At 44.5% G+C, this 16155-nt stretch overlaps 1 protein-coding gene across 14 annotated transcripts in view; it reads right to left on the minus strand.

Annotated features, from left to right (window-relative positions):
* Epb41l4a (erythrocyte membrane protein band 4.1 like 4A) overlaps positions 1–16155 on the minus strand; it is a 209261-nt gene that overhangs the window by 72055 nt on the left and 121051 nt on the right. For 8 of the 14 annotated variants that reach the window (NM_001437516.1, NM_001437515.1, NM_001107397.3 and 5 more), the window contains 6 exons: positions 15773–15851; positions 10065–10162; positions 8820–8940; positions 6838–6925; positions 4601–4689; positions 4004–4067 (listed from right to left, as the gene is read on the minus strand). In NM_001437516.1, the coding sequence (NP_001424445.1) occupies positions 4004–4067; positions 4601–4689; positions 6838–6925; positions 8820–8940; positions 10065–10162; positions 15773–15851 (539 nt within the window). The remainder of the gene's footprint in view (positions 1–4003; positions 4068–4600; positions 4690–6837; positions 6926–8819; positions 8941–10064; positions 10163–15772; positions 15852–16155) is intronic. The other 6 variants (NM_001437517.1, XM_087592894.1, XM_087592898.1 and 3 more) reach the window with 1 other exon arrangement.

The following is a 16155-nucleotide window of genomic DNA, read 5'->3' on the forward strand; positions in this document are numbered from 1 at the left end:
AGATGCCTGGAAAAAAAAACTCAAACTCAAGCCATGCACAGGAGGGCTCTGGCTCTCCTGCCTCTCAAGGCAAAGGCTCTTAAGTACCCGGGACTCTTCTGTCTGTCTCCCCACATCCAAAATACCCTGGTGGTTAAGTGCAGAGTTAGAGCTCCTCAGTACTTCGGCTGGGCAAAACACTGTCACCTCCCGCCTGCAGGGATGGACAGGCGATGGATGGTTAGAGACACAAGTACTCCCAGTCCCACAGAGGGCTTACATTCCCAGACCAGTTAACACTTGCAGACATTCTGACCAATGTGGTCAAACGGGAAACAGAAATAACAGAAGCACATTAGCCACTTCATATATATACTTATATGTAATTGTTGAGCTATACAATTCATGAGAATTATATTCAGAATTCACGGCTGTTGGGTGTGGGGCTCATGTCTGCAATCCCAGCACTCAGAAGCTCAAGTGGGAATGCTAGAAGGAGTCTGAGGCCAACTGAGCTACAGATTGAGAAGCTGCCTCAAAAAAGAAAGAAAGAAAGAGAGAGAGAGAGAGAGAGAGAGAGAAGGGAGAGAGAGGAGGAAAGGAAGGGAAGGGAAGCTAGAGAGAAGGCTCTGTTCCGTTGCCTTGAGCTCAGGTCTGATCATCCGTGTCCTGCACAGCTCCTGTAACCCCAGTGCTGGAGAAACCCAGTGCTGTCATGTGTGCTCACATGTACACCTACCCGCACACAGCCATTCCCAAATATGTAATTAAAAATAAAACACACAAAGCAAAAGCAGTCAGAAAGTGTAATAGAAAGTGCACATTTGCACTAAGAAACAGTAAACCAAGCAGGCACATATATATGAATATCAGAAGAAGGGACATGTGTATGACACAATACTGAGTACAAACGCCCACACGCACTGAACACAGTGTCTTGCCTACAGTTTCAGCACTCCGGAGGCAGAGGCGAGAAGACTTGTAATTCCAAGGCCAGACTGGGCCGCAGAACACAGAAAGATGTATGCCATCATGCTGAGGATCATGTGTGCATATGCACATATAAACACATACCACATTCACACTAATGGAGCAGGAAAATTTATAAGCAATCATACCAAAATATTAAAAATCATCTCCTCTAATTTTTAGGATAATAGAAAATTCCGACTTTCTCCTCCGTGCTGTATTTTCTGTATCTTCTCCCATTCTTATGCAAAACCTTTACTCGGAGTTTGCATTTTCTGTGAGGTGCAGTTTAAACCACAGGGCACTTTGAAGTGTATACAATGCCCGAAAGCCTCTGAACTTGGCCTCAAAGCACTAAGCTCTCAGAGTTAAGCCTCTAACCAGACCAGCCGACCAGAAAACCAGCAGACTAAGCGTTTCAGCCATTTTTCAAGCTGAATGAGATTACTGTTCCAGGTGATGGGTTTTAACGGGCTTTTTAATTCAATCTGTGATTACAGCTAGGCCCCCATAATAATCAACTTAATTCTACCATTATGCAAATCACTGCCTCACAGAGAGGAGCTCTGGTGGAGAAAAGGGGGGGAAAAAGCCCTGTAAGCAAGAATACTCAGGAAATAGAATGTTTTGCTTAAATTAATATGCCTATTTAATAACAAATTTAGGATGAGGCGTGCCTGTAATCCCATCAGACGGGATAAAGGGGGCAATAAGGAGTTTAAGGTCACAGCCTGGGCTATACAGAGAAAGGCTCTGCAGTAACTGGCCAGCTTTGGCACCTTACACAAAAGTCACTGACTCCTACAGGCTTCAAGGACCCCGGACGGTGGGGACACGGGAACATAATGACTCAGGCCCCTCCCAACATGAATTCTACCTCTAGGGAGGACATAGGCTGAGTATATAAATGCCTAGGAAACCAGCTGCTATCTGGAGATGTATTACAGAGGCTGAGCTGGGTAAGACACGAGGATGTCAACCCTGCTGTCCTCAGTTTTGGCTAGTGATGAAGACACATAAGAAGCTGAATGTTCAAGATGCTGGCAACATTAGCAAGTTCTTCTGAGACAACGGAAGAAATTTTAAAGGTCCACAGTAATAACGTACACATAGCTCAAAAACAAAAAAGAAAAGAGGGACTCATAAAAATCATTGAGGCCTAAGGGGAAGGATGCTTGGAATAGCAGGAATAGCACCCGGGGTGGGGGTCCCTTCTTCTAGCCTGCATTTGGTACATGGGGTTCTTTGCATTAAGTCCTATGAACCCCATGGCAAGACAGGGAGAAAACTACAAAATCCCACTAACTAGCGTCTCTACTTCTCAAATGACTTTAATCTACTCATACATTAGCGTATCTTTTAAGACCGACATATCGAATTAGACATTAAAAACAAAATGAATTTCCAAGCCCCCGCCAAAAAAAAAAGAAACTATACAATTAATTTATAGTTGTACGTGACTTCAGACCTGCCACTGTCTGAAGATCTGGTAATCTCACAAGTTCAAATTCACCTCAAAACCCAATTCTAATTTCATCAACTAAATCTTTGGGGTAGGGGGCACCCTAGAGCGGTGATTCTCACCTGTGTGGGTCATGACCCCTTTAGGGATGGAATGACCCTTTTATAAGGGTTGACTAAGACCATTGGAAGACACAGACACTACAATTCACAACAGTAGTAAAATTGCAGTTATGAAATAGGAACAAAAATAATTTTATAATTGGGGGAGGGGGTCACCACAGCTTAAGAAACCACATTAAAGGGTAGCAGCCCTAGGAAGGCTGAGAACCACCACCCTTGAGGAAGAACAGATTGTATTAGAGTTTTTAACTTTGCAGTTCACCTCAAAGATCAGTTCATTAGCCACTTAACAAACGCTAAGGAGGATTCTGTAGATGTGAGATGCTCTGTTAAAAACTGTGTCCCCAACCCTTGGGGCTGCCACACGGTGCTAACAGCTCCATGTGTGGTCATAAAAGCACTGGTTTAAACCTAAAATCTCTCTAGCACTGAAACAAGGTCAATTCAAAGCTTGCCGTGGTAGCACAAACCTGTCATCCCAGCACCTGGAGGCTGAGGCAGGAGGACTGCTGTGAATTTAAGGCTACCCTGGGCTACACAGCAAGAGGCCAGACAAGAAAACATACCAAGATCCTGTTTAAAATGAATTTATGAGACACATAAAAGAAGTCAGTTCAATTCCATTCTCTGTTTTACTCGCATGAAGTCACAATAAAAAGAGACAGAGGGGGGTTGGGGATTTAGCTCAGTGGTAGAGCGCTTGCCTAGCAAGCGGAAGGCCCTGGGTTCGGTCCCCAGCTCCGAAAAAAAGAAAAGGAAAAAAAAAAGAGACAGAGGAGGGGCTCCTCCACCCTCTTCTTTCCACCCATTTATCCTTCATGGGTTGCGCCAACAACACAAAGGCAGTGTTATCTTCACAGGCAGATCAAATGGAATCTCTCACACCTTGCCATCATGGACCAGCTTCTACAAGCTACCTGTGAAGGTGTGAAAACACAGGCAGAGCCACACGTTGTACCTGCCACCCAAACACTGCCACAGCGCCATGAGCTCAGCAGGCCCCACCCCTTGGCTTCTGGTCTCCCTTGGAAGCATCCAGAATTTCCATTCAGTTCGTCTATCACACCCAGCAAGGCTACGACCATCTGATCCCCAGTGGGTTGTTCTGTTTACTTCAGAGCAAAATGAAGATGCGTTTCTGCAGTTTCGCACAGCCTATGCCTTTCAGATTACATGAATCCCACCTTCACAGGCAGGAGTGAAAAGCAACTTTGAGATATAACCCAGATCACCCTGTTCTCTCCTCTGCCTGGAAAGGTTTGCTTTCATTTGCTAAAACTGAAATGGCATTTCCCCGGCACCATTCCTCTTCCCCCTCTGAAGAAATGTGTGTGTGACATAATCAACCTTGTTCTGCAAGGCCACAGTTGAAGAAAGCATGGTAGCTTCACTCCACGTATCTCTTAAGTGACTAATGATCAGACAGCATCCTCTCCTCTCACAGAGCAGCTAGATGCCCACAGAAACTTACGTCTTTTCCCAAGACTCTGAGTTCAAACTGGGTTTCCTTGAAGTGCACCTTGGTAATCCGAGGCCTGAAAGACAAAGCAGATAGTGTCGTGCTTGCTGTTTCCAGGGCTCGACGTTTTTCAGAAATTCATAGAGGCATCCAGCAGAAAAGGCTTGAGAAATGCAGGCTCTTTTCTACTGTGGCGGACGCTGCAGGGCATCCCTGGACATCCTCGACTCTGGGCATCCTCCTTACGTCCTGTTTCTTCACTAACGCACAAACAAGCTCGGAGTCCCCAGGCCTAGAGGTACCTTCCAGACATACACAGGGCCTTCCCAATCCCTCCACTCCTGCTCTTAGAGCTAAAACACCAGTTAGTCCTGGATACATGGTCCAGCAGCACACGGGGAGAGAGTGGGTGGGAAATCCTACTACGGAGTTCCATAAACTAGGAGCCCAGAACAACAACTGAACGTTACAAAGAAGTTACATAAACTTACAATCAATTTCATATGCCTTTCAACTCACTACTGAAAAGACACAAGTTGCAAGCCCCCCAAAGCCCAGTGGATACAAGCACACACTTTAACACTGATGCTGTCCCCAAGTTATACCTACCAGAAATACTTCCCCACTTGCTTTTTATTCTTATAGACGACAACACCCACTGGAGTCAATCCTAAGAAATACTCGGACTTATTTTCTCCCTGAAAAAACAAACAAACAAACAAACAAACAAAACATATATTCCTAAAACCGTTCCCTTATTCATAAAGAACCTCTTGGTGAAAACTTTCATTGGCCGTACAGATGTAATTTGTTGGAGTAATATTGGATTCAGGCTTTGAAAGACATCAAATAAACAAAACACTATCTAACCTTCAATAGTAATTAACTTGACGTTCTTTCCCCCCCAATTCCCGAGTAGGTTTCCTAGCGTTGAATCTATACTTGTGACTTCCGTTCATAAAAAGGAGCAGTTACTGACACACAGTCCAACCCTGCTTATGCACGGGTCCTTAAACCTAGGTGGAATCACCATGCAGCTTAAAATCCAGATGAGGATGAGCCACCAAATCGGTTACCTCAGACCATCCAGTGAAGGAGGCAGAGTGTAAACACATACCTGGGCTTCAAAGAATCCTGTAGCCACAACCTGAGACCTGCAGGCTTCTGTCAAGGGACGTTTGTCTTGGTTTTGCTCTCAGGTGTGGATAAAGCTGTGAGGCCCAGCTTTGACCAGGAGAAATTTTAGGCAGCTGCCTGCAGACAGAGGCTTTGAGTTCCTGACATCTATCATGGCCCCTCCTACTTCCACTAGTAACTTTGAGGCTTCTCAAAAATTGAGAAGAGCAACGTCTTCTCATAAACCCCGGAGAACCTTCTCTTCCAGGCAACAGTAAATCTCAAATAGTAAGACAGGACCCTGGGATGGCAGAGCCGCAGGCCAAGTGGATACCAAGAACATGCACGGAGCTGTCCGCTGAAACACTTGCTTCCTGCAAGCAGAAGACGACTGCTCCAGAGAAATCCAACCTCTGTCTCCAGAAACTCATCCTCGGAGGGAAGGAAGACCCAACACACCCGGGTCATTTCCCAGAGGTTCTCACCACCACCCTCCCAAACTGGAAAAGTTGAATATGAATCAAGATAAACATTGCAGAATTTTCCACAAGCACAATGCAGGAGCCTCTATACATTTCCCAGGAGGTGTATCTTTTAAACACCTCAAAACCTACCAGGATTGACCTGGCCAGCAAGGGAGACAACAACAACTTCTCGAAGTTTTAAAGATTCCTCTCTCTGGTATGTCCTTCCTCTCTCCGTTGCCTTTCCAGGCTGGTCTCAAATGAGACGGCCCTGCCTCGACCTGGGACCAGAGTGCTAAGATTTCAGAACTCTGCCACCCAGACCTCACAGGCGCACTTAAGGCAGCCAAGCATTGTTTCATTCTCCAACGAGACCAGCATCTAATACCGGAGAACTTCTGCCTCCTCCAAGTCTGTAACTTCCACTGACACACTGAATGCATACTCAAGGATGTTTCTAACTCTAAAAATTACTAGGAACCAGGAACAATGGCAGGTGCCTGGAATCCGGGCACCCCACACATAAAGACAAGCAAAGTTTGAGCCAGTCTGGGCTACACAGCAAACTCCTGAATGACTGAATTAATAGGAAACATGAATTAATAGGTTTCTTGTTTTAGAAACTACTAATGAGCCAAAGACATGCTATAAAATAAATGCAGGGGTGCAAATATGAAAGAGATACTCAGAGAAATGCTGGAGAGGGTAGGACCTGGCTCTAGGATATTTGGGAAGGATTTGATGGACGCTCACCGACAACACCTGGCAGGTTTCCAGGCTATTGAAGAAAACAGCCAACCACTAGCGACCGCTCTCCTGTCAACAGAACACTATCCGCTCAACTCCATCCACCAGCCAGGACCGCTGCCCAACACCTACTTTACCTGGCAAAAACCTTATTTTTTCAGCCATAACAAAAAAAAATCTATTTTTAGAAATTTCTTCCATTTTCTAATGGCGTCAATTACAGACTGGTTTTTAAACCGTTTTGACATTTAGCTGAGCCCTTTGGAACTGTTATCCAGACTGTGTTTGCAAGCCCAGTTGATTGTTTTCAACACTTGGAAATATAATCGCTGACTTTTATGCAGAACTCATTAGGGTTTGCTCTGCATAAGGGCTGCTTTCAGTTTGAAACCACGGGAGGCGGTGTCATCCTCTGCTTGCTAGACAGGAGGGCCGCAGCTTCCCTCAGGGAGTTTCTCTGACTTTTTAACAAAAATGTCATCCGCTTACAATATTTTGTTTTAATTAAACGTTACTCACATAGACAGGATGGAGGTCAACGCCGTACATCTCCAGGGATTTCGCAGTCCTCAAGTAATTCAGCTCAGCTTCGGAAGGAGCCTGACCCCTACACCCAGAATAAACACAACGCTGCGTTTTACCGAGAGCTACTCCACTCACAGAGAAGGACACTCCATGGTGTTCTCTGGGCAAACAAGGAACATTCTGCACTAACTTAGCAAGGGCTAAGGCTCGGTGCCTCGGAAGGACTCGACCTTCTAGGTGACAGGAAGGTAATATTTAGGTTAAGTTAATTTCATTTACCAGGCCTACTTCTGCTCCTTACCATCTATTCCCAAATTCTCAGTATGTGTTAAAAGTTTTTCTGTTTAAAAAGCTCCCAAAGAGATTACTGGGAATATAAACGTTCAAATTAAAAAAAAAGTCACTTCCCAAGGAGCAAGCCGTCTCCACACACCAGAAGCAGCGGTGGCAGCAGCAGAGGCAGCCACACTTCAGGAGCAACTGGAGCTGGCACCACACCGGGCACACAGTTGAAGGGCCCTGCCCAGCAGGGGTCACGCCAGCAGCTCGTGAGCACAGGTGCCATCTGGAAGCACATTAGCTAACGTACAGAAACTGTACAGTGCTTGTCGCTTTCATAAACCAGGACAGAAATTTTCCTAAGGCCTTCACTGGAGAACATCCAGAAAACACCATTTGCTCTTAATAAGGGCGAGCATCTGCCAGGACGCTCCACGGATGAACTGGTGGGGGGAGCTGTGAGTGTGTAAGGGGTATGTGGGGGGTGATGGCTAACAAAAGATAAAAGCTGCTAAGACCGTCTCGGAATTGAGACATGCTCTCTGATGTGTCCCCTCACTTTCGCCACTGTGCACTTAGACGAAAGCCTGGAAGAACGTTCTTCATAAACCGGTCATAAGAAAACCGCCAAACTTTGATCCTGCTTCGTTCCTAGACAACCGGCCACACAAGTGCATAAAACACGTACAAGGGCCTTTAGCGAAACCCTATAATTTCAAAATGCAGTTAGACTTTCAAACTCCTAGTAGAATTAGTATTCACAGTCCGTGCCAAACACACTGCCCTTTATAATGTGTAACAAGCTCTCTCTTGTTAGCATCCACTTCAGCAAAAACCTTCAAATGAAGGATTCTCTCTCCCGGCAAGAGAGCATTCTAGTGCATGCTAATCCAAGATGGAGAGCCAGCTCCTCCGATTGCTATTCCACAACTGACTTCTGCCGCTAACCACTGAGGCAGATCCACTCAGCAAACACTTTTGCTGAGCAGATTAATTCTACATTTTTCTTAACTATAATAGATCTGTAACTAAGTATATTTGAAGGGGAATGTTACACAAGAAGCAAAAGAGTGAAGTTAATCAGTACAGAGGATTTAACCAAAATACGTATAATGAAATTATAACGTCACTGCTCTGGGCAATTAACTGAAAGTCTTCTCAGGGGAGCAGGTGGACCCTCACAGTGCCTCGGGGTTGGCATAACACCTGCAGAAGCTATACATTAGTGTCTTCACGCACAGGCTCACATAGCATGGCCTAGATAGGATTTTTGTTTCTAATTCTAAAGATGTATATACTCACTACTGGGCAAATCTCAAACACACGAAGGCGTGTTTAGCTATTTTCATATACTTAGAAGTAGTATTTACACATTATAAGATTTCACAGGTTACTAGTGATGAGAAAAATGACAGAACGCAGCTCGCAGTGCCCAAACCCATACAAAATCAATTTTCTCTACGGGAATTATACAGGGACGAGAGGTTAGGAGTCCTGGATCGCAGCCGTGGCGGATTAAGTACCAGGTTAGGAATAGGTCTCCTCTACACTATCTGGAGAGCTGGGGCTTTCTGAGCATTTACTGTTGTAAAAGAAGCAAACGAGCGCTCACAGCGCAGGGATGTTTATCACGGGGAAAATTTGTAACTGTCTTGGCTGTCACTGATGAGGGCTGTCGCGACAGGTAATGAGCCTACATTAGAGTCTTGTGAATCCTTTCTATAGATTCTTCCAGTTCTTCCTTCTGATCAGGAACAAACCGGTACTCCGACACGTACCCCGCAGTGTGCTTACATGGGTCGTGGTCTCCCAGTTCGGCTGGAAAAGAAAATAACTTTTTACTTTTTATTCATATAGTTTTTTTCCTTCGCTGTCACAGGTAACAGTATTTGTGGGAAGTGCTTCTAAAAGTAGAGGAACAGGAATCTTCTACCATGCTTAAACGTTTTTCTCCAAATGCTTTTATCAATAAAACGACACAGCTAAGGTAACCACTCGATGGCTTTAATAAAACACGACAAAGAAAACTCTTCACCACAGACATGAGTGTGGTATAAACAAACCAGGATTTAGAAAACAGAGTGTTTCGTTTGCTTTCCCACAGTCTGCCATCATTTTATTTCAATTCTTCTTATCAGTATTTACGAATACAGTGAATGCACGCGTTTTGAGTTTAAGGTTATATATTCTGGCAACACTGGTATGATCCATGTTCCTTCTCGGATATGAAACCAAGAGAGTAAATGTGGTACTCAAAGGAACCATGCTGCACGTGACAGACTTGGTCTGTCTGACAACCTTCAACAGAGAAGCAAACCACTTCTTCCTCCAATAATCTACCTTCGAAGCCCCAAGTCAGCTTATCAAGTTAACATTCTGCTGGGGACATCTAGTCTATTTAATGTCTAGTCTACTAGTGTCTCAAAGACCAAGCTATCTACCTCAGTTTTCCAACACCAAATTTGAAACGTGCCCAGGTTTAGCTTTCAAAGGGACTGACTAACTCAGAGTCACCTGACATGGCCGCCATGTTGACTCAGCAAGTATCATTCTGGGCTTGCTGTCATCATGCTGACAGCCATGGTGTAGTCTCTGAGACAGGACAGGGATGGGCTTGGGCTTACAGAGTCACAGAACTCAGGCAGAGGGGAGAATCGAAAGGGGCTGTGGCTTTCTACTTAGGAATCAGGGTTAATCCTGAAGCTAGAACCATTTCTAGAACCATACCAACCCCTTTAAGGAAAAAGGTTAGCCAGCTTCATTCTTATATCTTTTGAAGGGATTTTGAAGGTCAAGATTTGAATTCTGATTGGTTGCATTTTATTTTCCAAAATAGTATCTAATAAGAAGAGTTGCAAAAAAGTATATAAGCTTACATACAAATGAAAAAATTCAACTATTCCCCTCAAGCATTTCTGAGGCAAATGGACTGCAGAACATACCCTGGATGGCATAGGCTCCCAGCTGAGCGGCAATATTGACAGGACAAGGCAGACGGCCCTGAAGGGCATCTTGCTTCACCTGTAAGAAAAACTGATATCTAAAAGAGAAATGGAGAAAGGAGATTAACACTCTCTGGTGCTGCTCAGACTTGAAGCTTCAGGCCCTGACCAGCAAGAGAAAACAAGCATCTTCAATTAAAAAAAAAAAGTCACTCCCAGCCTTCTGCAAACAAAGAGGGATGAAATCAACCTAACCCACGTCACACGGCCATGCTGGGTTACTGAAGTCTCTCGGCAAACTTTCTGGCCTGCACAGTGGTTCTGCCTCGCGCTGCATCTGTAGCCATACACTGTTCATTAGCTTCTCTAAAGGCTGCAACCTCTCAGGACTGGGAAAGGACAGCACCAACTCATGGGGTCAGTGAGAAGGTTAAAAGTAGAGTCGCCATCATCAGTATAAACGCTGTCAGTACATCAGCAAATGCTGTTCTCACAAGGACCCTGCCTGGATTTTATGTGTCATCTACAGGGCCCCAAAGCATGTGTCCCAGCCAGAGTCAACACTGTGGTGTCTTCCCATCTGTCTTCCCACGCAGTAAGACTCGGCTCATTGTTTCGGCTTGGCTCGCTCCCTGTTACCTTTATTGTCATGGTGCCAAGGAGTGTTTTCAGCACTGTCAAGACTAAGGCCTTCTGTGGCTTTTACATACAATAACCCAGGAAAATCGAGGCCAGCCCTGTTATCTTCATTGCACAAATGATGTAACTGGCCCAAGATCTCACTGCCAGTTAAGCAGCAGAAACAGAACTATAGCCCAAGGAGTTGGATCCCAGAACTCTCCCAGTCAGGAGACTATACGTGGGCTGGAGGATGGCGCTGTTGATAAAGCGCTCACTCAGTGTATAAGCAGAACCGGAGTCTGATCCCAAGAACCTGCACTGAAACGCAGATACGGCAGCACGCTTATACACCCAGCTGGCAGGAGGCAGATAGGAACAAATTTCTGGAGTTGCCAGGCAAACCGAGGCTAACTGATGGAATCGAGGAATAGATGGAATGAGAACACTCATCTCCAGATTCAAGGTGGACAGTGCCTGAAGAATGACACCCAGTGACCTCTGGCCTACACGCACACACACAAACACACACAGACATGCATCCATACATGCATACACACACATGCTTCTATACATACATACACATGCATCTATACATGCATGCACACACACATGCATCCAACATGCATCCATGCACACACACATGCATCCACACATGCATCCATGCACACACACATGCATCCACACATGCATCCTTACCCATGCTTCTGTATATACACACACATACATCCACACATGAATACACACACACACATGTGAACACGTGCACATACACACAAAGAGACACCAAGACACCTGTATACACACACACACACACACACACACACACACACACACAAAGAGACACTAACATACCCATCCACACACATACACACAGGCATCCACACATGCATGTGCGTAAACACACATACTCACACACGCACACAAAAAGAGACACCAACACACACATACACACACACACATACACACACACACACACACACACACACACACGCATCCACACAAACCAGCACACTGTATCCAGTTGCTGCCACTAATGTGCCTTCATATATCCACATCCTTCAGGCTGCCCTGTGATCTCCCTTCCTCTGTAAGGTGATGATGCCTGATGCCACAGGGAGAAGCAAAGATAAGAAAAATAAATCAAGTGTAGAAATCCTCTGTGATAAATGCCCCTCCTCCAAATGCTTACAGCTAAAGCCCTATGAAGAAATCTAAATGGTAGAGACCACACTGGCCATTTCCAGAAGACTGATATCAAGCTGGAGTGTGGGTGCAGGCTTGAGGCAAAACCTCCTCACTGGCTGCTGTAGGAGCTGACACAATGCTCTTAGGTGCCATGTGAGGGACCTAGGAATGCAGGAAAACCATCCCTGACAGCCACATTCAATCACAAATATTTGACTGTAACTGTTATTATGGCTGTAACTGTCCTCTCCACACCGTCCAGGACCCTTGTGTGTTTAACCTTGTCTGCCGTCCTGTTTAACCTAACTCTCCCGGTCTTTGCATGTTTTAACCTGGTCTGTTGTCCCACATGTATCCCACTTCCCATCCTTTACAATAAAGAGGATTTTTTAAATACCCTACAAAAAAAAAAAAAAAAACCTCCTTAGCCTTCAGGTTAAGCTCATGTGCAGTAGATGGTAAGATACACGCTTAATTCTTGGACCAACTCTCTTGCTAGAGATCAAGGGCCAGGTAATGAAAATGGGTGAGTTTAATACTAAAATCCTATGAAACACTTTAGGAACTAAAATGACCTCCTTAAGAGGTCATTTAAAAAACCTCAAAGAAAACACCTTACACAGTTAGAAATACAAAAATGTTTCCTTCCAGAGATGGAAGCCAGAACTTCTCTTCAGACAGTCACACAGAGCAGGACGCTCCACGCGGCTCCTGAATGACAGAGAGCAAGTGAGGAGACCCAGTCTTAACACGCCGACTCCAGACACGCATGCTCTGAAGACGGGATAGGTTGACGCATAGCTAAAGGCACTCATACACCTAGACAGTTCTGATTAAGTGGATAGACCTGGACCAATCTCAGGGCTCCACGGTGATCTTTTTCTATTTCTTGAAGCAATGAAATACAAACTACCATTTGTCCCACCCCAGCTGCCCTACCCATCTACTGAGCATTTACAGCGTGTGCACACGAGTCGGTGCTTGTGTGCGCCAAGTGGCTGCACTCCCCCGGTCACCTTTCTATACAAATATAAAATCCCACTTACCAGAACAGAACTAGTTGAACAGCAAGGTCCAAGCAAGATATATGAAATATTATGATATTTTAAAATCTATTTACATGGAAACCCTGTGATTCTGTTATGTAGTCAGGAAACTGGGATCTTTAAAAAAAAAGTTACACAATTTTCTCAAAATTACACAACCGGTCAGATGAAAGACTATACACACAAAAGTTTCCATTACCTTATAGTTCATATAAAATTATAAAAACGCGAAAACCACTACAGAGTAGGCCGGACCAACACCCCAAAGAACAGAATCAAGATAAGCATCTTCTTGAAATCTGTGTTTGTTTTCTTGCTCGTTTTGTGGTCTTCAACTGAGAGCAATCCTCCTGCCCCAGTTTCTCAAGTGTTAGGATGCCTACCTGAACTTAAACGTGAAAGCACTGAAACTTAGTTTGGAAATACTAGCCACAAAAATGGTTTTCCTTTAATTGCACATAAGGGAGTTTTTGCTTTTGAGTTTCAGTTTTAGCTTTTAACCTGGGAAATAGCTCAGCCTATAAAAATGTTTGCTGAGCAAACCTGGTGACTTGAGTTCCACCTCCGGAACCAGATGATGTGGGAGTAGGTAACTGCAATCCCAGCATTCCTACCACAAGATGGGAGCCAGGGACAGGAAAACACAATGGACGCTCCTGAGCCGGTCCATTCAGGAGTGTACAGCACAGCACAGCAGCCAAACCAAGAGATAACCTACCTCGGTAAGAAAGAAGACTGACCTCTACACACCTGTGCACCACACTCCACACACACACACACACACACACACACTCACACACTCACACACTCACACACACTCACACACACTCACACACTCACACACACTCCTCACACACACACTCACACTCACACACAGTCACATACTCACACACACAGTCACACATACACACACTCTCACACACACAGTCACACACTCACACACACAGTCACACACTCTCACACACACTCACACTCACACACACTCTCACACACACTCACACACACAGTCACACTCACACACAGTCACACTCACACACACTCACACACACTCACACACACTCACACTCACACACACTCACACACATACACTCACACACACTCACACTCACACACACACACACACACACACACACACACACACACACACACACACACGTTATTCTACGCCATCTGTTCACCAGTCTGTTGCATCATGGACCTGTCGGTGCAGCGACTCACGGGAGCCCACAGCATCGTCCTCTGCCTATCACCTAGTGATCGCTTATTAAACATGCATTTAGCTTACCTATGTTTAAGTTTGTTTCTAGTCACTACCTATAAGCTATTCGTGTCATTTGGTTCTTGTAGCATCTGGTGCGATGCCCAAAGAGAAATGGCTGTGCTTGCAACGCTGCGGGGCATCAGCGTCAGTTGATTCAGAAGGAAATTTTCTGTTCCCCATTAATATGAGTTAAACGCAGGTAAAGAAATGGATTATAAACTTGTTTTTCCCCCTCCTTAACACAAACAATTTTGGAAACTAACTCTGAGTGCAACTTCACTGTACCGTCAGGACAGAGGGTGGACTACTTAGAATTCACGTTGACTAAGTACTTAGCAATCAAACACACATCACCTTACACAATGCTTGATTACAAAAGTCTTTTGAGACAGACACCGAGGCAGAATCCATCAAAATAATGGACTTTTGCTGCTTTTAAACCGAATGTCCCTTATCAAAGTGGGACGGGAAAGCCCAATGAGGACAAAATAAAGATGAAAGTCTGAGCAGAAAAGCACAAGAATGCAAAGGGGGCGGGGAAACGGCCAGGTCCACACAGTGCCTGCTGCTGAGCAAGCACGAGGGCATGAGTTCGAATCCCTGGCACCATGTCAGGAGCCAGGCACAAGGGTGCATGCCTACAAGCCCACCACTGGGTCACAGAGGCAGACATTTCCCTGGGGTTGGCTAGTCAGCCAGTCTAGCCAAACTGGCTTCCGGCTCAATAAAAGACCTTGTCTCAAAAAGGAAGAACGATTGCAAAAGATACCTACCTGACCTCTGACCTCTAACCTCTGCGTGTGCACAGCCCCACACACATGCAGATGCACATATAAAAGGATGGACTAGAAAGGGGTAAAATAAAACCCACACAGATTGTCTTTGTTGATCTGAATTTTAGCTTTCCCCACAATGTATGAAGCTTTATTTCAGTCCATAATAAAAGTTCCCTGGAAAATTAACTGAATGAGTTATGACAAACGCTTTTGCTTTCACAGCCAGTTCATCAGCCAAGGAAGTTCATCAGGAAGGCCATGGCCTTCTCTACAGAGGCTGTGGAGTATTTTGGTGATCTATCTAACCAATACCAACGAGAAAATCTGTCTTTACTGAAATATTTTTTTGGTAAGAAAGACAAAATAATACATTATAATGCTGATCTTTTATTTCCTCTGTTAATATTAAAAGTGACTTATCTTTTCATTTCCTGCAGAGATAAATGAAATATTTAAACAGCCAATATTTCATTTACAACTAATTAAAGAAAAATAACTGGCTTTCTTAGTATATATTTATTAACACAAAAGTAGCATCAAAATGCCCTCCGTTTGCAGTTCAAGTGGGTGCTCTTACAAAAACACAAAAGCTGAAGACTGAACCATGACAAAGACTATCCCATCCCAGAGATGCAAAATCTATCAGCAGGGCACCCGGGTCCTGTCATTTCCCCAGCAAGGCTACAACTTAATCCTCACGGCACACGCATCGCAACACGGGGCTCGATTCACAGGCAAGTGTTTCAGCCCAACTTTTAATCGGCTCTTAATCCAGCCTTTCACACAGCACATTATTCAAAGATAAAGTCAATGCCATACCTGGTTATCTCTTCTTTGAGCTTACATGGATCTTCAGCATAGAATTTAATACCAAAATACAAAGTATACGGAGGTCCAGCTTAAAAAAAAACAGTGAAAGCTAGTTACACTTCATATTATAACCAACGTTGCACTGTAATAAGGAACAAATAATTATATTCACATATGGAGAATGCATTAAATATGAAAACCATCTATTTCAAGCAGTTGACAGTTCACTTACATACAAATTATATTCTAAGCTTTACGCTCTCATATTAAATAATATTAATATTACAACTTACCTCTAGGTATACTATGTATCCACTGACACTGTGAGTGTGTGTGTGAGTGTGTGTGTGTGTGTATGCGTGTATGCGTGTTCATGCGCACGTGTGACGCGT

Source organism: Rattus norvegicus, chromosome 18, assembly GCF_021556685.1.
Source record: "Rattus norvegicus strain SHRSP/BbbUtx chromosome 18, alternate assembly SHRSP_T2T, whole genome shotgun sequence".
Taxonomy (NCBI): Eukaryota; Metazoa; Chordata; class Mammalia; order Rodentia; family Muridae; genus Rattus; species Rattus norvegicus.